This window comes from Lampetra planeri, chromosome 11 (assembly GCF_965212315.1).
Source record: "Lampetra planeri chromosome 11, kcLamPlan1.2.h2, whole genome shotgun sequence".
NCBI classification, from domain to species: Eukaryota; Metazoa; Chordata; class Hyperoartia; order Petromyzontiformes; family Petromyzontidae; genus Lampetra; species Lampetra planeri.
In genome coordinates this window covers 12,035,050-12,050,951 of record NC_136117.1, presented here as the reverse complement: position 1 = coordinate 12,050,951, position 15,902 = coordinate 12,035,050, and the positions used below count along the sequence as shown (strand labels likewise).

General features: G+C 49.4%; 1 protein-coding gene across 1 annotated transcript in view; it reads right to left on the bottom strand.

Annotated features, from left to right (window-relative positions):
• Positions 1–2,740: 2,740 nt before the first annotated feature.
• The window catches only part of LOC144721324 (MAP kinase-activated protein kinase 2-like), a 38,826-nt gene continuing 25,664 nt past the window's right edge, over positions 2,741–15,902 (bottom strand). Inside the window, exons 3-10 of the mRNA XM_078598860.1 lie at positions 11,764–11,828; positions 11,267–11,346; positions 9,156–9,282; positions 7,640–7,715; positions 7,119–7,243; positions 6,686–6,771; positions 4,907–4,987; positions 2,741–4,277 (exon numbers count right to left, since the gene is read on the bottom strand). Of these exons, the coding sequence (XP_078454986.1) occupies positions 4,107–4,277; positions 4,907–4,987; positions 6,686–6,771; positions 7,119–7,243; positions 7,640–7,715; positions 9,156–9,282; positions 11,267–11,346; positions 11,764–11,828 (811 nt within the window). The 3' untranslated portion in view covers positions 2,741–4,106. The remainder of the gene's footprint in view (positions 4,278–4,906; positions 4,988–6,685; positions 6,772–7,118; positions 7,244–7,639; positions 7,716–9,155; positions 9,283–11,266; positions 11,347–11,763; positions 11,829–15,902) is intronic.

The following is a 15,902-nucleotide window of genomic DNA, read 5'->3' as shown; positions in this document are numbered from 1 at the left end:
TGCACCAACACTCGTCCGAACCAGAAGATTGGGGTTACTTTGCTTGTCAATAGAAAGTAAACTGTTATAGATTATTTTAACACATCTCCAAAAATGTAGAGACTAGTCAGGGAGTACAAATACAGATTTTTTTTTTAAATCCATTACCTTACAGCAACATTTGCACGGAAAATTATTGCAAAAGAGCCGCCGGGTATTGCTCAACTGCCTTCCTGTAATCGGATATCGCAAATGTGCGGCTCGGAGAGGAATTCCCCTGGGTTTCCTTGACAAGCGTAACCCTGTGCGATCCTGCGCGGCCCGAGCACCAGGGCAAGGCAATGGAACGCGCCCTTTACCTCGCTGGCGTCTTCACAGGCATCGTTACGTCGGAGTCACGCCCCACCACACGCCACGTGGCTCTCGTCCAAAAACTTCACCAAACACGACAGCGAACGCTCATTAACCTCCCACCGCCACCACCGCCGCCACCGCCGCCGCACCAAAGGCAAAGATCCCCCGTATAACATGAACAGACGGTTGGGGCAAGTTCCGTCAGCGGGCACGTATGAAGGCCGGCACGGTACACGAGGGGGTTGGTGGCCAGCATCGCGCCCGGTCACCGCCTTTGTCTCCCTAGTTGGCGATGTTTACGCACCGCCACCAGTGACTCAACCGAGGCCGATTCGACCGAGGGGATGGCCCAGGATCGGTTCAGATAATCGTCACTGGTATAGGCCGCGAGCGGAAATCGAACCCGGGTCGCCGGGTTCATAGCGCGGCTGCACCACCGCTCCCCGCACCACCAGCACTGATACACGAGCACGGAATCCGCACGCTTCCGCTTGCAGGAGCCACCGGGATTTTGTTATCCGAGAGTAACAACGAATTCCATGCAAATGTTGTAAATCGACTCCATAGCAATACTTTACCCTCAGCCCGACTCATGCACATGGAGGGTCGTCGGGGTAGAGTGGGCGAGACCTCACGCGGCCGGAGAGACAGTGCCGTCCGGTTAGCGAAATGTCGGGCTCACTTGATGTGGACTGTTGTAAAATCATAATACTGCAATTGTGTCACAGCCACTTTTCAATCCACTGCTGGATGAAGGCTTCCCCACGTCAAGCCAGTTTTATTGGACCATGCTAAACCACGCTCGTCAGTGTGGATTGGTGAAGGAGCGCACAAGTATGGTGCAACAACGGGTTGTTCTGCACTGCCCTCTGATGTGCACAATGTAGACAATTCAAGCATTATCCAAGCTCATCAGTGTGGGTAGAGTGACACTCAAGACTGGCTCATAAATTTACTCGCCACCAATGTTAGCCATGCATGGGAATCCAACTCAAGATTGTTGTTTTTCTAGTGCAGTTTGCTAACCACTGCACCGTGTAGGCCTGTAGTCACTGCCATGATTGGGGGCCATGCAAATTGATTCAAGAAAATCTATTATTATTTTCAGAAACATTGTGGCGCGTCCGTGGCGGTCTCGGGAACGGCAGAATCGCTTCTGGCGCGCACGCCACTCGTTGGCACGCACGGCGAGCGGCAAGGGATCCCTTTTGAAAGCGAAGAAGCAGCAAGTCGTCGGCGCAGAACTACGTGAATGATAAAACGCGAAGCGGACAGCACCGTCTCCCTACGGACGACTTGCGCGCCAGCGCAATGCTACCGCTGCGGGGCGCGGGGTTGCGACAGCCCAGCGATCCGACCGTCTGCTCGGGGCTAAAGTAACGGCGAAGAGGAAGACGATAAACAAAGCGGCGGCGGCGGCGAGTGTACACATCGCGCACTTTGTCCTCTCGTCTCTTGTCCCCTACCCATCGGGCCAACGCGGGTAAACACAAAAAGTCGAGGTGCTAACGACACACTAAAGCGTACCCACAGCTACTGCCGTCTTCGAAAAAAAGTTTCCGCGAAACGATGTGATGCTCGTCCATGCAATTACTGGGGGGTGGAACGCACGTCGCGATTCAGCGTCGACCGGTGCCGCTCGATTCAAGAATCATTTTGTCTTTACTTTGTGTCAATGAAAGGTAGCGGCTTCTCTGAAGTGACTGCAGGGGTGTCCAGAGCCCATGACATCAAGGGATTGAAAATAATTGATTCTTTAGCGATTCTTAAACGCTTGTCGGAATGGGTGAGTTTAGGGTGGGGTAAGTTTCCCAAGACCGGTTCAGGTTATCACTCGCCACTTGTGTTAGAAGACATGGCCCGGAATCAAACTCAGATGGTTGGGTTCAAAGCAAAGTGCGCTCACCACTGTGCACCAAAACTTACAATGTAGGCTTGTCGAAAAATATTAATTCCCACACACACGAATTGATGCGCATATTCACGAGCATTAAGAATCCATATAAAATCTACCAATCAATACATTGTTCCACCCCGACTAATTACGTGGCACATTAGTCTTCCCAGAAGGCAATTGTCTACTCTGAGGTCATCACAACCCTGACCCCTGAACCCTAACCCTGTCGCCCCCCGCCCCTTCTTTAAAAACAACCGTGATTTTACCCTGATGTCGACGCATTGCTTGTGACTCCACAGCCAAGCCAATAACAAAACAGCTGAGTGCCCTGGCCACCTGGCTTACCACAGCTCCGTTAAAGATGAGCCACCTCCGGTGCCTTCAAACGAGTCTCATGTTCTAAGTAATGAATATACAGTATATGTTTAAAAATATATATTATATCGATAACATTTCGTACTGTTTGGGTAAAACGTTTATTTATTTATTTATTTTACTATTTTTTGGTATTATTATTATTATTGCTATTGCGGAGGCTTCCACGTGAAGATGTGACTGAGTTCCGCTATTATACCTCCTTCACTACGCGAGAGTTCACGAGGGCAGCTGTAGGAACAGAGCAACAGTGCAGCGCATGTAGACCCTGCGTGCGCGCGTCTGCGCAGAACATTCACGCTGGTTTCTGTTTCATCACCTGGAGGCAATTTCGTGGAACTGTCCACATCGCAGTTAAGAAAAAATACACTCTAAAAACAATAAAAGCCCCGAGCGTTCTAAAAGTTTTTTCGGCGAATGAAAGACACCAGCAAAAAAAATAAACCCTGCTTGGGATTTCCCCAAACGACCTCCTCCCAATGCGGGCAAAAAAAAAATCAAACCCAGCAACAAAAAAATAATCAAATAAAAGTTTACAAGAGTTGAATTTCATAGCAACTAGGAGAGAGCAATGGCAGCCACATAGAAAGACAAGTTTTGGCAAGCCCTTCTACAAGCTAGTGGCCACAGCAACTCAGCTGGCTCATGGGACACCACGATGAGAAACTTCTCTAAAATTCACACAGCGGCAGACATGCCGGGGGGACCCCGATAGAGAGGACCAGTAGGTTATGAAATACTCGTGTAGATTTTTAATGCCCACAGAGCCACTGACCGGGTTCGCTCGCGTCACCTGAGCACGGCAAGGGCCCTTTCGCAAATCGCCCCGTTCGTTTGTGGTCGTGGCTGTACTTGATGAGGGTTAGCGGAGGGAGCAAAAACGCCTCCTGATTCCAGTTGTGACGAGGCCGACGCGTCTTGGTTTGATGCCGGCGCCAAGACCCAAGAAACACTCCCGACTGCGCAACCCAGCACGCCCGTGCAATTACGCAAACTCTTTGGGCAGGCACGCACGGAGGATGCTCGGTGCAAGAGGTGGTGTTCAAGGCCACGCGTGGAGACGAAGGGAGTCCAGGCCATTTGGGATCGATGAGATCAAGTGGACGTCAAAAAATATGCCGGCACGGAACCCGCGACTAACTGCGTCGACCGCCAACGTCGGAACCAAGACTGTTGCTCGAGTCGGCCGCCAGCGAAGGCGACACAGAGAGCGGCCCACCACCAACATTGCTTGGCTTGCGTTTTCCGACCAGGTTCACTTCGATGCAGACACAATGATTCTCAGGACGAGAAGGGGACGCGCACGACATGGCGCTTACAGCGGACGCTGTCCAACGTGGAACCTAACTCCTCGTCCACGCGCGCATCTGTCCGTCACAACCCCTTTCCCCGTTGCCTCGCTCGCCAATGCAGTCTGTAGCTGCTCGCCGAAGCCGACCTGGCGTGGCGAGCGAGCGAGCATCCGCGCGACCGGGCTGGGAGGGGGGACGATGACGCCGGCTCAATTGTTCGCAGTTGCCGTCTGCTGCGGCTTCTGCAGCACGGCCGGCAGACCCGGTGGTTTTTTTTTGCGACGCTTGTTCAGGAGTGGGTTGCTCGAGTCCTCCAGCGTCTTGATCTTCACCTGTTCGTAGTCGACCCGCATCGTGGCCAGCGCGCTCGTCATCTCGTCCTGCGCACGCGACGCACAAGCGACGGGCACGTTCGCCGAGTTATTAAAGCGCCGTTGTCGTCGCCGCGATGCTCCGCAGCCGTGCCGCTCGCGCCGAACAACTCGGAATCCTGCAAGGAGCCTTCGGTCCGAGGCTATTGAGCTGCAGGGATCTGGACTACACATCAAGGGGCAGCACTTTGCCCACCCGCACTGCCACAAAGGGTAATGTTCATTGCATGGCTATCAAGTCAATATTTAAAATTAATTCATTCTCACAGGTAGAATGTGCACAAATTAAGCAAAATAAACAAATTTCACGGAACAGTTTTTGTTTGTCCAGTTGTTGGCAACCGGGCTGAGACCTTCAACGCCCTATGCCTGAAAGTCCAGTCGATTACAGGCGGCTGGCCTGGATTAGAACACAGGACTTTAGCAGTGCGGGCGAGCGAAGTACTCTGATCTTTGCGCCACCTGACCAGCTCTAAAAAAAACTAAAAACTAAATATTCATCGGCATCATGAGCACATGCAGACCTATCCTCCAGCGATCCGTCAACCCCACTGCCTGAGCCCCAACAGACTGCCAGTGAGCAGGATGACCAGTACTCAGGCTAGCGTGGTCACAGTAAAGACTTCACATGATGTTACCTTCACATCTTCCCAAAGCTCCTTCTCCTCCTTAAGCACCCGGCTGGTGTGCAGAGGCGTCTGTGGCACCTCCATTAATTGCTGCAAATTAGAATTAAACAAACGCAGATCAGTCATGACACTTTCTCTGTGCAACTACACAGTTCGAAAATTGCAACAACAAAAAAAACAATATCATTGCCTCTCAACTAACCCGAGTGTGTTAAGTGAAAATGTTCAATATGTTTACGCGTGTGGTGGTTTAGTTATAGACCGTTTCTCACTCGTCAAGGGTCAGTGACTCAGAATTCACGTGGACCACAAAAAACATTGAGCCGATCCCGTTAAGAAGCAATAAAACCTGGTGCCACATGTTACATCTTCCTCCCCATTCTAGGAAAGTAAACAATAAATACGCGTTTATAGGCGAAAATATTTTGCACCGTCCGTTTGATCGTAAAAAAAGAAACACGGGTCGTGAAAACAATTGAGAATGCAGCGTGACACACCGTTCGTTTGGCTACTAAAATACCTTGAGGCCAAGTCAACGATGAATCGACAGTTCTGCTTTTGTGTGGCTGATGTATATGCAAAGCAACAACTACAATTTCACATTCAGGTGGTCAAGCGATTCAACCGCATGAGGAGCAGCGGAGTGTCTTGTTGTGAATTGTTACGTGAAGTTGCAATTAGCAGCAGCGAGGGGAATTTAGGAAGAGGTGACACCTTCAACAGAGGTAGAAAATGGTGGGAAACCAATTGTTAGAATGTTCTTTGAGATGTCACTCGTTTAACGGAGGAGAGAAGTGAGATCTCCCAAGCCTGGATTGTGAGAGAAGGCAGAGGCATGGGCAACTAGGAAGAGTAAATTCCAAACAATAGCTGTACAGGGACAAAGATCCCCTGGTTTAGCCTACAAAGGCTGTCGGGGCAAGTGCTGTTACAACCTATGAAGGGCAGAACTGCATTCTAGGCGGGGGAGTCATTCCGTCTCCCAGCTAAGTCTCCCCAGTGTCGATGTTTTGCACACCACAGCAGCAGCTACTCATGAAAGGCTGAGTCTACCTATGGGGAGGCACGGGACAGGTTCAGATATTCACCACCGATGATGGCTACCAGTGGGAATCGACACGGATGTTCACCGATTTTACAGGACGTAGTGATTACAAATAGGCCACCGCTTCCCCTACAACAACAACCGCCACTCACCATTAAGTGGCGGTGAATTCACCACGGCGCTTGTGCCATACTAGACGCACTTTGAGGTCACGTGAAATGTCAAAGCCCCGCTCGCAGGAGGTCACGGAACAGACCCAGGTGCCATGGGTTGACCGACTGAGATGACAGATGTACCAACTGTGCTTCCCACTGTGCCAACTTAGTTGCGTTTTATCCACCCGGCACTCTGCTCGTTGCTGTGAGCGTCACTCCTCTGCCCTCCATTGTTGCTCGAGGGCAACTGCCTCCAACTCCCCAGCAGAGTCCATCATGAACCTCCTCCAGAAGCCTTTCTTGACACTGCTGGTACCAGTCATCAGCAAATCCAATCAGCTCCACATCCTTCTGTACCACATCAGTCCACCTCTTCTCTAGCCCGTGCCGCACCCGTTTAGCCCCATCTATCCAGCCAAACAGAAGCTGCTTGGTCATGCGGTGGCTGGGAATACGCGGGCTACAGGACCTGCATGTAGCTTTCTCCACACACACACACACAAGCAAGCGCACGCGCGTCTGCGTCAGCGCTGGAGTGAGGTTACACAGCCTGACTGGGCAATCCGGGCGCATTGCGGCAGCACGTACGTTAATCCAGGGGTGGTTCATGAACTCGGCGATGGTCATGCGTTCCGTCGGATCCGTCTTGAGAAGCTTTCGGATGACCTGCTTGGCTGCGAGCGGAGCACAACGAAGTGACAGAATGGCACCGACCTCTAGCGCATACGTACGGCAAAGCCTTAAGAGACAGTTGGGGCAAGTTCTGCTTGCGGGCATCTATGAAGGCCAGCACCGCACACGAGGGGGTGGGTGGCCAGACCCACGCCCGACCGCCTTTCTCTCCCCAGTGGCGATGTTTACACACCGCACCGGGTACTCATTTGAGACCGAGTCGACATAGGGAAGGTCCCAGGACCGGCTCGCTAACCGCTCCACACAAAGACAAACACGCACACAAACAGGCCAAACGCGGTTGGTGGCTTAGTCGCACAAGCGATGTTTTTGAGGCCGTCTCGCTCACCTTCCTCGGACACGGCCGTCCACTCTGGGCTGGGGAACTCGTACTGGCCCAGGCGGATGCGCTTCTTCATTCCGGGGGAGATGGCGAGGCCGTGGTTCGAGTAGAACGGAGGGAACCCGCACAGCCTGGCGGGAGGGGGGGGGTCACACAAAAGCCAGGTCACGCCGTAGAGTGCCATTACTCCATTACTGTGGATGACCCTTGGTCCCCGCCATTGGACTGTGGAGTTTGCCCAGCTTGGTAAGAGCCAACAAAAGAGTGAGCAGTGCCTCCTCGATACTCACTAGACATTTTGACCGAGCGCATCGCGCAAATGATGACGATAATGACGACTGTGATACTGATGGTGACGATGGCGATTCCGACGATGACGGCGATGTTGGTTGCCGCCGCCGCTACGCGCGCAAGACAACGCTCACGGCTGCCACTGCGGAGCCAAAGCGCGTCTCCGTCGCGCGGTGCCAAATCCGCTGACGCAAAAGTGTGAGAAACGACGTCTGGCGGCAAGCGCGTTGACTTACAGGATGTACATGATGACGCCGAGGGACCACATGTCGCACGACTTGTCGTATTTTTCTGGCCCCAAGACTTCTGGAGCTGAAAATAACAAACAAAAAACCACAACACACGAAACACGTCGGCGTACGTAACCAGCCCCAAGCGCTGCACCCACTCGCGGTGCACAGAAGGTGAGAGATTGTCGGTTGAGGGCGAGTTAATCAGGTGCCTGCCACAAAAGCCTACTTGGCACACTTTGTGGCCCTGCGGGGGATAGACGCTCACGTCAATGACAAATACAAATCATTGCGGACGGCAACACTCGACGTAGAAAAATAAATTAAATGGCGATTGTGATTTACATGCACGACCGTGTACTGTGTGTGTTTGAGATCAGGTGGGTAGGCACGCGGAATATATTTTGTGTTTCCGCCGCATTCTGAGACTGCTGCTGTGGCCTACGCACGTGACCCTGAATATCAGAGGGAAGGGTTGGAGGATCACGCAGACTTTATGCAACTCCCAAACCGACTGGGCTGTCACGTGACCAAGAAGATATAAATTCATCTGTGAGCTTTTAAGTTAAACTCCCAGTTTCCTCCCACGTGAAGCCGAACGCTAATTATTGAATTTGGCCAAACATCCCACGCAGGACCCCCTCCTGAAAGAGAGTCTTAAAACACAGCAAGGCTCTGCCGAGTCAAGGACATTCACATTGAGCATTAATATTACGAATGAGAAACTTCATCCGCAGTCAGCCCCCCTCCACGTGTGCACGCACGCACGTACGTTGAACTTCTGTCGCACCGTACGTAGCCAACAGTGCGAATAGGAAGTGCGGAGGAAGGACAACAAACTACACTAGGAGCAGTAGTGTAGCTAGAGATATGGGGGGGGCAAATTAGATAGGGAGCCCCACCATTGAATTCCTTGCAACAGAGGCCCATGCCAGCCAAGCTATGCCACAGTCACACAGGCATCCTAAATACAACTAAAACTAAAATATGTTTTACTTTACCAGATAAGGCCCATTGAGCTATGTAGCTCTTCTTCAGAATCGGCCTGGCTATCGCAAATGATAGCTCAACGAAGTGGCTCATCACGTAGATTTTAAAAGCAGGCCAAATACTCACAAACGCACATTGATTCTAAATGCGGAGGGAAAAACTGGAGGACCCAGAGAAAAAGGCATGCGACCACAGGGAGAGAGACAGAGACATGCAAACTCCAAATATACAGACGTCAGGATCGGGATCTCCAGGTGGTGTAATTAAAATCTTGCCACCGTGGCACCCCACGCAGCCCTCCACATCCGGGAGAGGGTGCACGCAGGGGTACAGGAAAAGACACAAGCAAGGAAGATACCGGTGAGAAGAGATCGGGGAAAGGAATTGGAAGAAGCCGAGGTGAGACCAGGGAGGCGAGTCTTGCGGAGGACCGGTACGGCGGGATCTCCGCGTGACCGGTGGTGGGAGTAAGGAAGAGGGGGGGGCGACTGCGGTGGGCTGGGGGGGTACGGCGCAGGCGCAGGGCACTCACCGACGTAGTAGGGCGTGTAGCACGGCGTGGCCAGCGAGTTGAAGCTGAGCGTCTCCTTGGCGAAGCCGAAGTCGGTGAGCTTGAGCACGGGGTCCGATCGCCTCGACGTGTACAGGAGGTTTTCGGGCTGCGCCAGCACGAGCAATAAAAATGTAAGGGGGGAGAGTGTAAAAAAAAGAGGGGAAAAAAGACTAGGAATTTATAAGGCGTTGCTCTTACAGTGGCACTTTTAAACGCGTTGCATTGACCTGCGGCTTCTAACCTAGGGGAGGAACCCCCCCCCCCCCGCCCCCCAGCGGTAACCATCTCCGACACGACACAATGAGACTTAGGGGGGGCTTGGCAAAGTCGCGCATTTTGATGATCAGACTGAGCGCTGCACAACGACTCGAGTCTGGCACGATACGAGACACGAGGGAGAGACAGGAAGAGAGAAGGAGATGCAGGACTGCCAACCCCCGGATTGGGGAGGGACTGAAGGAGGAACCGCGTGGATTAGATAATATATGCAGGTTAATGACATCGAAGAGAAAGTTGGCTTGGCCAGGACACGCTGGAAGGGACGATGGGCCAATGGTGAAGAACAATAATGGAGTGGCAACCAATGAATAGCAGCAGGGAGATAGAGCAACGAAATCAATGTGTGAGCAGGCGGCTGGGTGGATTATTACATCATAGGATAATGAGGTGGTTGGTGGCTTGCGCAGGCCTTCATCCAGCAGTGGATCGACCATGGTTGATGCCCTCTCGTGATCCCCGACAAGTACAAACCAAACCGGCTGGGCCGTTAAAGTGAAAGCCACCCAGTCTAGCCGGTTTTTGTGAGAATTTGTTACAATACGAATAATGAAATAAACGCGGTAAGAAAAGTTCAAAATCGCGCTTCGTACGTTTACTTGTTTCAAAAAGCACGGATGACGTAGTGTACGAGGCTAAGGGAAAGTTTCACAGTGATTTATGGAAGACGTTTCAGGGCACATTTTGCCTCCCCACCAATATTGCCCCAAAGAACGTATAGAAACCAGTCCAAATTGCCAACACATGAACCGCATAGTGTCGTGAACGGTCATCGACTGAAACTATATACTTAGCAATGGCTTACTGATGTAGTGAGCATCACGTATGGAAATACACATCTGGAATTAAATGCAGAGTTGAGAAGGAGTCTTGAAAAATAAAAACATCGTCTTCTTTTTTTACCAAAGCAAATAAAGGAACTTTGCCCAACTTCTGAATGTTTGCCGTGGTAAATGTTTTTGGTTCAACAACACCACGCTGCCAAAGCCCTTCACACTTCACTGGATTTCTGTACCAAAATAAATGAACTTTTAAATATCATGGCCTTAACTGACCTTTGACCAAACACCACCCGGTGGAATGTGCCCAGATCTCCTCACATCTCAGAAGCTAAGCTGGTTTGAGCCTGGACCAGCAACATTCGCTGTGCGACCACCGTTCGTTTACAGGCGTTATCGGCTGAGGCAGAGCTGCATTGTCAGCAGCAGAGGGGGCAGTGCAGTGACATCTATTGTACTGTATTGCCACGTCTGTTCTCCCTGCCTTCACAAACCCACACTGACGAGAGTGATGAAGTATGGTCAAATACACCACGTGATCCACGGGGTTACATTTTTATAAATCTTCGGAAAATCATGAGGAGCCTGGTGCCTTTAGGTGCTATGCTCCCCGACTCTGGAACACTCATTACAAGCCATAGCAGGAGTGCAGCTGGCAAAATCAAATCTTTCAAATCAAATGTAAGTCCATCAACCCATTGGCCTTTCCAGACCAATATTATCAAGCAGCATTTCGTTTAAGCAAGCAAACTGCGGAATGGTTTTAGCCTTCTTGAATCTCATCAGCAGAGTCTGGAATGTTTATGAAATCTGGCTGGATTACCAGATCTTATTGGCATCAATAACATCTGGGGCCCCGTTCAGCGCAAATGGCAAAACTGCTTGAATTAGCTTATATTTAAATCGGGACTGATCGAGCAATGGTTTTTTGAGTTATATTTTATTTTCCAGTGTCCTGGGGATACTGTGCATGAAGGGAGCCGCGTTAATGCAAGACGATATCGTGTCGTGGTGGGGGAGATGGCAACGACTTGCCTTGACGTCACGGTGAGCGATGTTGATGGAGTGGAGGTGTTCGATCGCCCTCCCGATGTCTCTCATGATCTCCGACGCTTCTGCGTTGTTGAAAGGGGCGATGGCATCGTGGAGTTAATCGACAAAAACAAAATCAACGCGAATCACTTGCGTAAAGTGCGTTACAGTGCATACAGTGCGTACGCACGCACACACGCACATCACAATAGTACAATGAAACCAAATCGTACCCAGAGAAGAAAAAACCAGACCAAGATAAAATCACAGAAAGGAACTGCAAAGTTTCACAATTACTAAGCTACTATCCAACGGAGGGGCAAGCGTGCTCTGCATTGTCTCCTTTTACCCCGAATCCATCTTACAAATCTCTAATGCATCATCACAGCAGTTTGTAAATAAAAATATACGACTGATTTTCCCCAGCCTGTGCCTCGCCCGTTCCTTGGTCGTCCCCGCCGTCTCCCCACCTGGACCCACCGGGACCCACCGGGACCCACCTCGCTCGGTGAACGCCTGATCGCCTCGGTCCTGGATTCTGTTGAAGAGTTCGCCGCCTTCCATGCTGCCGAAGGGGGGGGGGGGGCAAAGAGGGAAACACAAAGCCGAGAAGCATCACTGCCGTGTCCTCAAAAAGCCGGGATGGTGCGCGACACCGGCTGAAATACTGCGGAGTGCATTCACGCCGTCAACCTTCACAGCGAATGTTAAATGCCCCGTGACGATGTTCTGTAGGCGATTGTGTGCAAATTAATTGGGGGAAAAGCTACAAAGCAACATCGCCCGCGACTGGTGGACTATACACATACGTGAAACATCGCGATTTCCTAGGATAGCCTTTCGCGATAAGAACGGCACAATATTCGAAATGTATTCAAACACGTTCCTTCAGAGTGGGCAGGTAGGAACTTGGTTGGACAGCGCATTTGTGCACGACAGACAAATATGCACGACAGACAGACAAATAATCCCTGGTGGGCAGTGTGGAACCTGTTGTTCCTACCTGTATTATGATGATTATCAATCCAACTGAGCAGAGTTTTCAGTTGTTTATTGCGCTCAGTCACAACGGCTTATGACAAGGTCACATTTTTCAGGGTTGAGCGTGGACAGTGCTTGGATGGGTTGACACCATGCACAAGACAGGTGATGTAGTTATGTTGTGAGTAGCATACAACAATGCAGCAAAGTCCATTGTTGTATCTACTTCTAAGCTGCTATGCTTACCGCCTTCATCAATTTGGCGTGTCCTGCATGGTGACGTATTAGCCTTTGAAAATCCATAGTCTGATGTGTAAAGCGATTAGAACTGAAGAACCAAAATGTTATTGTTTACATGTTTTGTTATTGTTAAGCGTGATATTTTATTTTTATACACGTGCCATAACATCTGTTGTTTAATTCATTATCGTCATTTACCCAAAACCTTAAACAACGAAGACCACATGTGGTACAGTTATTTAATGACCACCAAATTTCCATGTTCTTCGTGCCTGGAATCAACAACAAACTGTGGGACTTTTACAGTGCAAAGCGAAGCAATCACTTGGTTCTGGTCGTTTTAACGGGCAGCAATCTATGCGTTTAAACGGGGGCTCTCTTTATGGTTGCCATACGAACCACACTTTAACTTGGAAATCACAGCATGGCAAAGTGGTTTCCACGGTCAGCAAAAACCGAGTGGTAATTTCCTCAAGACCAATGCAAGTCATAAATGGCCTCAAGAATGACGACATAGTTTACACTGCCCGTATATGTACTGTCGTTCAACTGCATTTACAAGATAGCATGTGCGTTCATTAGTCTATTTATCCAAACGCTATCGGAAGACACCTGTGCACACAAACGATCTTTCTAGGCAGTGGACAACCATCCACTGCTGAGCAACGGGTAATATCTCCTGCGGTCCACCTTCCACTTCCTTGCTCCGTGCCCTGCTATCGAGACCCACATCCATGCCTTCGTCAAATCATCGACTCAATGAGCGCAACCCTCTCCGCTAAACCCGTCCCTACCCCTTCACCCACAAACTCCAGGTGACGCAGAGTGCTACCACCGAACATCTCACCGGCGCCCATGAATTTGGCCACGCCGCTCCGGCCTAAAAGGTCCCTCTCTCCGCTGGCTTCTTCAGCGAGAAATAGGGTGAGCAAGCTGGGCTGCATCTTCTATTTACCCATGTACGTACAATCGTACTCCGCGGTTGAAACGTTCACGCGCGCGCGCTATTCAGTACATTCACTGCTAAAATCCTACTGGAATCGGTTAACGACATTCTAAATCAGTAATCGATGATGAAAACGATTACCGATTTACCAGTTCAATTTCGATTTGAAACTTTCGTGACTGCAGGGATTCATATTATTGGTTCTTTCGGTATAGTCACGTAGAAAGGAAATAATAAAATAATAAAAATAAAACAATTACATTCTCGCGACGTTTCGGCCATCTGAGGACAGCTGCTTGTGTTGTGGCCGAAACGTCGTGAGAATTTTATTATTTTAGGTTTAGTTTTATTATTTCACTTCTACGTGACTTTACCGAAAGAATCAAGAATATGATTTACCAGTTACCATTAAACAATCCTCTATCGAAGTCCTCGGTGAACTATCATTTCATGGGAGGTCACACTTTCTCTGCTCCTGACCCCACGGTCAGGAATGATCTTCCTCTGATCATCACAGTGCTAAGGCACCTGCCCAAGTCTGAAGTCAAGGGTCAAGACCTCTCTCTTCTCTTCCGCCTATGACTATCTCTCTCCGAAGTGTCTTTGTTGTCACTTTTAAAATCGTGACACCTCAATTCCTCCCTCGCCTGTTTCATTCTTGCACTTGTTAATTGCTCAAAAACAATAAAAAACAAACTCTTCTTTCTTTAAAACTCCGCGGATACACACCTTCCCCCCAAATTTGTACATCATCTTGAGATGCCAAGTAATTTTAGACGCTTTACAAATCCAATGTATTTCACCAAGTACGGTGAACCCGGCAACCCTAGCAGGAATCCCGGCTATGGCTAACATCGATGCCAAGTGATATCTGAAATGGTCCTAGGCACGTGCCCTCTCGCAACCCGCACGAATCAGTGTCAAGCATGACCGAACAACCCCCACATGACCCACATGGTGATGTGCACCGACACAAAAGGGTTGTAAATTACTTTAAAATGTTTCTTTTGTTTTTGGCAAATAACACCAGGGCTAAATATTAGCTTAAGTGGGAGACAACCTCTGCCACACAAGTGGCTTCCTGAACAGTACTGATAATATAATTAGTTAAATGCATTGATTAATTGATTATCAAAATTTTAATGTTTTGTTTATAAAATAATTGTCAGCCGTTTATAAATGATGAGACACCGCGCACACCTGGCCTTAAAAAAAACAGGAAATGCACTCACTGCATGTGCTCCCGATGTTTGAAACAATCCGAGAATCTTAAAAAAAAAAACAATCCAAGATACGAAATTTCTGCCAATGTAAACCGAGCCATTGTTTTACACGGATCTGAAACCCACCAAAAATAGTGTTGCGTACCATCGGTGGATTTAATTCTTGGTAGTGCTTAGAAATTTTACGCGAGTACACAATGTAAGTGACCTGTGAATGTGACATTTTTCTTTAAAGATTGGAAAATCCAAACAGTTTTTCATCCAGACACATCCCGACCACAATGCACGTCCAGCAAGACGTGGCGGCGATGAGCGATGACAATGACGACATCATCATCACCTGCCCCCAACTCAACCTCGGGCACTTTGAACACATCTCGAATCTCATCTGTGAACAATGCTCATTAATTCATGAAAAAAACGATCGACTTATTTTTATCGTATTAAACGGATCAGCCATTATAATCACAACAATAATCGATGGATCGATCGATTATTTAGCCGCAACGCCGGTGTGCACAGCGTCACCGGGTGAAACCTGTTTCCAACGAGCGATCACCGAACCCACCGTTTGTTCCACTTGGCACGACGGCACAGGCAGCAGCATTTCCTGTTCCACCACCGGTGGTGACATTTGAAGAAGCAAGCTCTCTCGTAAGGGTGACATGCATTTAATTTTCTCGCGAGTGCTACCGCTTTTCTCTGCGGCTGGGGGATTTTTTTCACAAGCTAAAATTAACCGTGCAAAACTTGCAAGTCGGGATTCGTGTGGCAGCTCCCTCCCCTGCTGCTGCTGCTAGAACGTTGAGTGGGGGCATAGCAATGCCCCCACGTGGCCAAGTCAGCCACCTACCAGTGGCGAGTGCACATACACACCTCACTATTTTTTCATTTATTTCCTGACTCTTAAGACGCCTTTTGCTATATGCGACTATTGGATGAAGGCCTCCCCGCATGCCGCGTTTATCAATTTACACATTCGTGCGTTAATTTTTTAAATAGTGAGAATTATTTCACAAACCACCAGCTTAACGTTCTTAATTCCAGCAGTGCGGCTTATAAGCTAATTACCATATTGTCTGGATTATAAGATGCTCCGGAAAGAATGGTGCACCCAAAAAACTTGTGCCAAGTGTCAATTAAGTTTTACAAATCTGGTCTCAGACACATACACACCTACCAGATTATAAGATTCAACCACCAACATATGTTTTAAATACGGGGGGGGGGGGAGGTGTCTTATAATAAT